The following is a 9,432-nucleotide window of genomic DNA, read 5'->3' on the forward strand; positions in this document are numbered from 1 at the left end:
TACTGTAATTCATTATTATCAGGATGTCCTAAAAACTCGCTGAAAAGTCTTCAGCTAATCCAAAATGCTGCAGCAAGAGTACTGACAGGGACTAGAAAGAGAGAGCATATTTCTCCTGTTTTGGCTTCCCTTCATTGGCTTCCTGTTAAATCCAGAATTGAATTTAAAATCCTGCTCCTCACATACAAGGTCTTGAATAATCAGGCCCCATCTTATCTTAATGACCTTGTAGTACCATATCACCCTATTAGAGCACTTCACTCTCACACTGCAGGCCTACTTGTTGTTCCTAGAGTATTTAAAAGTAGAATGGGAGGTAGAGCCTTCAGTTTTCAGGCCCCTCTTCTGTGGAACCAGCTTCCAGTTTGGATTCAGGAGACAGACACTATCTCTACTTTCAAGATTAGGCTTAAAACTTTCCTTTTTGCTAAAGCATATAGTTAGGGCTGGACCAGGTGACCCTGAATCCTCCCTTAGTTATGCTGCAATAGAAGGACGGAAATATACTTGCTTTTTAACCTCACGTTGACACCAGCAAGCATAAAGCAACAAGCTGTGTCTTGGGGACGTACTTGCTTGCTCACTGCATGTACTACTGGAGAGTTCCACTAGGGGGAGGAGTAGGCCTACAAAGTACAGAACTCAGACTCATGCCAAAACAAACATGACAACAGTAAAGGAGATGATCAGCTGTTTCAGATTACGACAGAAAAAGACGGCAGCAGTGTTGTTGAAGGTATGTAAGACCATATTTACCACTATTGTTGCTTGTTTTCCTAATGCTTTTGCCGCCATGTACCAAATATCCCCTTTTGCTTAAGAAAATTACAAAAATAGTAATGCACAGTGGCTTAAACAAGTAACTTTAATCTGATTACCTGTATGGAAATAGGAACGCGTTAGATTAGTCTTTACGGAAAAAGTGGTCATATTAGGAGTAATGCGCTACTAAACAACGCGTTACCAGCATCACTGATGCTCACCAGTAATCCATACTCTTGCCATTACCTGTATTGGTTTTTCGATTTTCAGGGCCAGATTGGGTTTTTTCATAGCCTGTGTTCTTGCCACAGCCTGGTGCTTTCTCTGTTCCTGAGTTTTGTTCATTAATTCCTGTACAATGGCTCTCATCAGCAGCTGTGTGGGTTTTGGCTCTGCACCATGAATAATGACAATGTCTATGTGATACACTCTGTATATAAAAAATATGGTATATGTAGATCTAATTATTTTCCCACCTGCAAAAACTTCATCTCACACTCCTGGGCCCTCATTTATCAAACGTTCATAGAAACTGTCCTATATTCTATCCTACAAATCAAATTTAGAATGTCCGTACGAACAGTCAAAAGTCTGATTTATGAAATGTGCGGTGGCCACTCGTACGCAAACTCCTCCACAATCGTGTGTTGATAAATCCCACTTGTGCGTACCCAATTAACCATATTTGGTAACAACACATCATCTGTCACATGCATTAAGTCCTTGCGTTCTTCCTTAAAATAATGGTCAAGAGAGCAAAAAAAGGAATTTCAGTGACACAGAGATCGAGGAGAAACATAAGTGGGGAAATAAAAAAGTATTCATGATGAACAGACTTAAAAAAAATGTCAGTTAAAGCAAATTCATTTCACCACCGATAGTTTTTGCCATCAGCGGTTTCTCTACTTAATTCTCCCAGCATGCAGCCATTATATTTCTGCTGCAGAGCATACACATAAAAAATGGTATATGTAGATCTAATCTCTGCTTTTATTTTGGTGCTACAGTCCCAGACCCAACCTGGGTCCTTTTAGCCCCTCTTTATTAACCTCCTGGATACGCGCCTACTCAGCACCACTGAACGTTAAGGAATAATCACTTATTAATCATTCTAAAAACTCGTAGGAGTCTCTGTGTCAGGAGGGAGTGAGAACGTATTTTTTTCTTAGTTTGGTCGAAGTGCAGCATTGAGTCTGTTGATTTTGATGCTGTAACGTTGGTTTCTGCACGAACAAAAGCACAACCGGCCTTGATCCGCTGCTGAAGTTACCATTGCGCAGCTGAAATAAAAGGAAACTAGATTTGAGAAGGGTTGAAAGAGTTTTTATTCCTAAATAACTCGGACAATTTAAAAAATAATTGAAACTACAGCTTCTGTCAGTCACATAAGACTTCTGAAAACTTGCATCACTAATTACAGCTGATTGTTTTCCTCATAGACATACGAATCATGTAGGTGACCTATTTTGGATTGAAAACTGTGAATTTTTCAAGTGAAGAAACTGTAACTTGTATTTAAAATGTAACATGTTTTATTGTCCATCCCGCTCACATAAGAAAAAGGGATTGTACATGATATGCGACGCCGTCAGATACTAAACTAATTGTGTGGATGCTGATTAAGCATCCACACTATTGAGTTCCTGTTTCTCTTTATTCTTTATTATTATTATCATTATTATTATTATTGTGTGGATGCTGATTAAGCATCCACACTATTGAGTTCCTGTTTCTCTTTATTGTGTGGATGCCTCATAGGCATTCACACTATTGAGTTCCTGTTTCTCTTTATTCTTTATTAAGTGTGCCTATGCCAAGAGGCACACTTATTACTATTCGTCGGATTTATTATTCTTATTATTATTAAGTGTGCCTATGCCAAGAGGCACACTTATTTCTATTCGTCAGATTTATCCTACATATTATTATTCCTCAGTTTCTGCCTGAAATTTTGCAGCGTAACTCACCCCGCAGTTTTGAGACAAGCTTCATATATGTTATATCATTTTGTGCGGCTGGATCAGGAATGGTGTGCTATGACTTTTGGTGTTTATTACTTCTATAGTTTTTAAAATATTAATATTTTAATACAAGTTTTTGCCCATTGAAATGAATGGGAAGGTTTTGGAAGGTTTCATTTGTGGTGTGTTGGCTCCATCTTTTGGTCCCATTGAAACAGATTTCAAACTTCATTTGTGGTGTGTTGGCTCTCTCTAGTGGTATGCCGGGAGTGGTATGGCCTGTCTACCCTTATTTGGATTACCGTAATGACGACAATATCAACGGCGCACAGCGTCGCTGCTTTCAGGAACCATTGGAAGTTTTAAGGTTGCGCGAACCATTGAATACTTACGGTAAGCGAAAGGGTGTATGCTTGGTGGAAAACTCCATATCCCACAATTCATAGCACGCCTCTACCGAGTGAAACAATGGCGGCCACCACTTCCTTTTATATATTGCTTTTATTAGTGTTTCTAGGTCACAAAATAAACTTTTAAGATATTTTCAGGCGAGAATGTAGCTGTGTAAACTTCAAATATCTGCTTGTTTTATTGCTTTTGCCAGGGGGGCAGGTAGGGCATTAACAGGGAAAGGGGGCCACAAAGATATACTTTTCTTTCTTACTCTCATATAAAATATTTATTTATTTTATTAAATAGTTATCTGAATCTTACAACCAAAGTTTGTATAATAATACACAAGACTGGCTGTAGACCATTGTTATTCATTCAGAACACTGTGTAAAAATAACAAAAAGTGGATGCAAACATGCATAAATATTTATTTTACGTGTTTGATGTGTGTGGCGGGGCGTGGTCTGCAGTGCCGCTGCAGGGGAAGTGGAGCCACCTGAGCAGCATCTGCAATCACGACTCTCGGGCGTAGTCTGTGCTCTCTCGGCTGTTTTTAAGGTGTGTGTTGGGCTGTAAGTTGAAAAGCTACAGCCGGCTGTGTGGGTAAACCAACCATGTGTGAAAAGTGGTCCATAACGTAATGCTTCAAAGCGTGTTCGTGCAAACATTGTCGGGTCTGCCGTGGTACAATGGGACTTCTGCTCATGAACCTCTGTGCAGAGCGTCTGCAAATCGGGGCTGTACGAAGTCACCTCATCTTTACACAAAACTGTAAGCTGTCATCTGTGAGGCGCGAGCGGTGTTTTTTTTTTTTGTTTTTTTTTACCATAGTTCGTGGTGGAGAATGGCTGCTCTGGTGAGTTTTGCTCTCTGTAGCCATATGAATGGCAAACTACACTGATTAGCAGCGGCATAGGCACACTTAAAATTTCTTCCGAAATTTTCGCTTTCTAGTCCTTTCTTTATTCTTGTTGCTTCCGTACGTTTTTTGCACCTTTACTACGTCCTCAGTTTTGTGCTATTTTCACCGTTCAAATTTTACAGTATTCTGCTATTTCTGCTCTTTCCGGCTATATCTTTTGGTATTTATTACTGTTATACTTTTAAAATATTAAGCTTTTTTCCTTTTTTTTGTCCCATTGAAATGAATGGGAAACTTCCACAATTCTGCTAAAACTTGCTTGTTTTTGAAACTTAACTACTTTCTCATACTTTCACATAGAAACTCCATTCAAAATTTAAAATGTTCTCAAATTATTGGGCCTTTCATGTGTGATCCAGCTTTTTCATATGTGTTACCGTTTTAATTTAATGCCTCTTTAAGTTTTCAGTTGCAGCTTTGTGATTTTTCAGAAAATACATGCGTTGTTATGGTTGCTATGCAATTAACTAACGGTGTGTTCACACCAAACGCGATAGACACGAGTGAAAACGCCCCAGACGCCCCTAATTTGACGTGTGCACATTTGCACCTCAACGCGTGTCCAACACAGATCCATCGCGCCTCAAAATTGCATATTTTGACGTGCGTGAACCGGAAATGTGGGAGGAAAGTGGGAGGAAGTTGTGCCAGACGGTATCTTTCCAAGATGGCAGCTGTCGAGCTAATGCTTGAAGAGAGAGTCTCCCTTCTCTATTTACTGTGGAGAGCAGAGCAGCAGCTTAAAAGACGTCCTCACCGTACCTGGGTCCATCAGGTCCTCCAGAGGCGTGAGCAGTTTGGTGAGTTTCACCATTTGCTCCCGGAGCTGCGCCTGGATGACGGCTGTTTCCAGCAATACCACCGTCTTTCACTCGGCCAGTTTGAGGACCTGCTGTCCCACGTCGGTCCCAGAATCGCCCGCCTAGACACCAACTACAGGCGCTCAATCCCACCTGCAGAGCGCCTGTCCATCTGCCTGAGGTTAGTAAAAGTGTTTAATACAGTAGTCCTTTATTGATCCCTGTGCTAATATATGCTAAACTATCCGTTTATACACTGCTAACATGGATGTGCTATGCTAACAGTGAATGCCGTCGGTGTTTACTGATAGCAAACTGTGGTATTGAGACAACTGTTTATAATATTTCTAGTGATACTCGAAAGGTCTCAGCAAGTCCCGATTTAATTCGATTTATGCTGTTATCAGTGTTTGCAATGATAGCATGGCTGTGGTGTCTATCAGTGTATGCTCTCAGTGTTTTCTGATATCAAACTGTGGTATGAGGACCACTGGGTTAACCTTTGTTGTGATACTCACTCCTTTTTTTTTTTATTTAGACCTGGTTTAATGCTGGTATAGTTGAATATTTGTATATAATCCCCGCAGACTGTTTTAGATATTATCTAATATACATTATGTAATTATCCTTATAATTACAAAATGTTTTATGTAAGATTTATGTTTTTTAATTTAAATCTGACATCACAAAAGTGTTTTGGAATTGGGATAATGTATTTGTAACTGCAGTACACATAATACTAATTTTAAACAATTTTGTCCAGGTTCCTTGCCACTGGGAACTCCTTCAGGACCATCGCATTCAGTTTTCAAGTTGAAGTTGATGTGTCCACGGTGAGCCAGATCATCCCCCAGGTAGCGACAGCCATCTGGGACTGTCTAGTGGATGATTTCATTGCTGTGCCTTCAACTGCAGACTGGCGGTCCATTGCAGAGGGATTCCAGGAGCGCTGGAACTTCCCTCTCTGCTGTGGCGCTCTGGATGGGAAGCACGTCCAGACGAAGGCACCCCCAACTCAGGATCCATGTTCCACAACTACATGGGAACTTTTTCCATTGTTCTCCTTGCGGTTGTGGATGCAAGGTATCGCTTCCGCGTTATTGATGTTGGGGGGTACGGGAGGACCAGAGACGGTGGTATTCTGGCCAAGTCCACCTTTGGTCAGGCTCTTCAGGCTGGGACTCTCCATCTGCCTCCTGACCAGCCTCTACCTGGTGGAGAACACCGTGGAGCGAAGTCCCACGTCTTTGTAGCTGATGAAGCGTTCCCGCTGCGGCGTGAGCTCATGAGGCCTTTCGCTGGATGCCTCCTCCCTTTAGAGAAGAGGATCTTTAACTATCGCCTTTCCAGGGCCCGGATGATAGTGGAGGGTGCCTTCGGTGTCCTCTCCTCACACTGGAGGTTGTATCGGCGCTCCATGGAGCTCCGTCCTGAAATTGCGGAGAAGTGTGTGAAGGCACTTCTCGGCGCCCACTTCTTGGCGGAGGGAGCTGTGTCTTGGAAACCAAAGGAGTAGCCTGTTTGAAGTCCGAGTGACTTTCCCACAACGGCTCTTTTAAGAGCCACCCACAAACCTCTAAAGAGTGTTGCTGCCTTTTTAAATTTTTCTTAATAAATGGAGCTCTACTCCAAAATAAACTAACCTCTCTTTACTCTCTTAAATAACTTGTCCTCACTATGTTCCTATATACAGTGTGATGCAAAAGTTTGGGCAACCTTATTAATAGTCATTATTTTCCTGTATGAATCGCTGTTACAATAAAAAATGTCACTTGCATATAACATATAGGAGACACACACATTGATATACACTAAATATTCATTTCATTTCCCTTTTTTTGTGTTGCCAATTTATGCACCTGCTTGATTTTGTTTAAACAGTTATTGCACACTTTCTGTAAATCCAGTGAACTTCATTTCACTTCTCAAATATCACTGTGTGTGTCTCTTATATGATATATTTAACTGACAATTTTTATTGTAACAACCAACGATTTGTACAGGAAAATAATGACTTTTAACAAGGTTGCCCAAACTTTTGCATCCCACTGTATTAGTATATTTTGTCATTAGTATAATATGAAATAAATTCTACATGTGTCAAGTCGGGTGCGAATATTTGCTGTGTAGTAGAACAGAGACATTAGTCATTACAAATGTTTATTGGAAAAAATATATAAATTCACTAACAAAAACATTAAACATAAATACATAAAATTTAACTATTTACAGAGAGACAGGAATAAAAAGGACCCAGCTTGGAGTGGAAGAGCCTCAGGGAGAAGGAGGAGAAAAATAAGAACATTGTTTCTGCCCTGGAGAGCCTGCTGCCTCATCAGAAAACTACTGATCATTAGGGTCCAATGTTTCCAAATTTAACACAGCTGTGCTGTTTTCAAAAACTAATTTATACATTTGAAATTTCACGAATTCTCGTGTCTGAGGCGGCATGCTCTCCAGAGCAGGAACAAGACCAAGGAGGAAATGCTCCATTGGAGACTGGCGTGGCCTTTTCAGGGACTCCAGGATGGCCAGCTCCACCGCCGATGGACCGTCCTGGGACCTGTCCCTCAACCGCCTTTGAGCTGTCCTCCTCTGTGGGCCTGTAAAACACAGCACAAAACAACACAAAGTAATGAGAAGGCTGATACTAGATTTTCATTTTCAAAATTGAAAAAAACAGGATATAATCAGATTGGTTGTAGAGATTTAGTAAAGGTGATCACAGGGGAATCCAAGCGAGTAAAAAGCTATCAGTGCTTGATGTACATACCTGTGGGTGCAGCAGCAGGAGTGGAGGGACCAGGGACTGGGGAGCCAGAAGAAGCAACTCTGCTGCAGAATCAGTTGACTCTATCAAGACAATATTAAATGTTAACAGGTTGAAAACAATAGTCATAGAGAAATTATATACAGTGGTCTCTCATTTATTGCAGCACATGAACAGTAGTCGCAGTTCTCACAAGTTGATTCTCAAAGTGCAAACATTTGTCGATTTTAAAACGTAAAAGTATTATGCCGTGCTTTTTCTCCGTCTGCGGCGCCACTTTTGTGCACCTTTTTCCCTCGCGGTGCAGGTGTGTATTTCTGAATGAGGGTCATAGTTATGAGTGTTTTTGTGCTGTTTTTTCTATTGGACGTGATAGTTATCAAAACCAAACATGATAAGTTTGGCAAGCGCAGGAGACACGACACGGAGGAGATTTGTCAATCAGGCTGCAGAATGCAATGCGCATTGCTGAAAGCTGTATGGTGCAATAAAAAAAAAAATCAGCGAAAAGGCGAGGCAGTGATGGATGAACAGCGGGACCACTGTATACTGTTTATTAATAAACAAAATATATTCCTATATGACAACACGCATAAATTAACTGCCTACATTAATTCATTGTAAACATACCTTCTGACTGACACTCCCCTGCTACCTCTCCGGGCTGTCCCTGGTCATCGGGGGGGGACGTTCTCCACGGTCCGCACCATATTGCCGCTAGTCTCCCGCGGGGTGAGGAAGGGGTCCAGAAACCCCATGACCGCGAAGAACTTCCATCGCTTCCCCGATCCCGCTGCAGACCCACTCCTCTTCTCCTTCTCTGTCCTCTTCTCCTTATTATACGTGTCCCTGAGGCTCTTCCACTTTCTCCTGCAGATGTCCTCTGAATAAACACATTATCTTGTTAGCGGAAAGGTATTTGTACATCAATGGGAAAATAGCGGGACAGTAGGCGGGCTTGCTAGCTTTTGCGCGGCTTCATCGGGTCAGTCTGAAAATTCAAAAGAAGAATGAATGAACTTACCAGGTTGCCCGATCTCCTCACTTATGTGCCTCCAAGCTAGGTACTTTTTATTCCTGTCTCGGTAGAAGTAGCAGCTGGCATCATACAGCTCTGGGTGATTAGCCACGGCAGTGATGAGCTTTTCCTCCATACTGAATGAAGAATGAAGGGCTTTGGCTGGATCTGCCCCTTTGACCTAGGTCAGAGCCACATCACCAGGCTCCTTATTGGTTGTCGCGGCGTGATTTGACGCTGGAGTTCAGATTTTTCCAACTCGAGCGGTAGACGCGAAACGCGCGTATGCACAAAATGCAACACAAAAACTGACGCATGTGGTTTTATTCGCGAGCCAAACGCGCCAGACGCGGTACACTGACGCCCATTTCACGCGTTGTCGCGAGGCAAATCTGCTTCCGAATTTTCACGGGACCCGCAATCGCGTGTCATCGCGCTTTTTCCATTGACTTTACATGTAAACCTGACGCTCTGGCCGCCTCTATCGCGTTCGGTGTGAACACACCGTAAGAGTGGACACTGGTCTTTTCTGAATTTTCTCTTCATGTCCGAACAACTTCTTGCTACTCGCTCAATTTCCACTCAACCCCCACAAATTATACATGAAAACGTAGGTATTTTTGCTGGCTTTCAGAAAATGTCACTATCATTGTTGTGGGAGTTAGAGATTGTTTGCAAATCTCCTCAGAGCAACACAAAGTCTGAAAACTCTCCATAGACAGTCAATGGAGAGTTTGTTCAAAATCACTGCTGGATTTCTCATATGAGACACATTTTTGAATCGTCATATCTCCTTAACGAAGCAA

The 9,432-nt window shown here is 41.9% G+C and overlaps 1 protein-coding gene across 1 annotated transcript; it reads right to left on the minus strand.

The window, feature by feature from the left end:
* Nucleotides 1-8,282: 8,282 nt before the first annotated feature.
* Nucleotides 8,283-8,930, minus strand: LOC109197394 (transcription factor Adf-1). Its single transcript, XM_019352376.2, has 2 exons — nt 8,633-8,930; nt 8,283-8,491 (listed from the first exon to the last, which is right to left on the minus strand). The coding sequence occupies exons 1-2, from the start codon at nt 8,760-8,762 to the stop codon at nt 8,283-8,285; spliced, it is 339 nt and encodes a 112-aa protein (XP_019207921.1). The 5' UTR covers nt 8,763-8,930.
* Nucleotides 8,931-9,432: the final 502 nt, after the last annotated feature.

This window comes from Oreochromis niloticus, linkage group LG16 (genome assembly GCF_001858045.2).
Source record: "Oreochromis niloticus isolate F11D_XX linkage group LG16, O_niloticus_UMD_NMBU, whole genome shotgun sequence".
NCBI classification, from domain to species: domain Eukaryota; kingdom Metazoa; phylum Chordata; class Actinopteri; order Cichliformes; family Cichlidae; genus Oreochromis; species Oreochromis niloticus.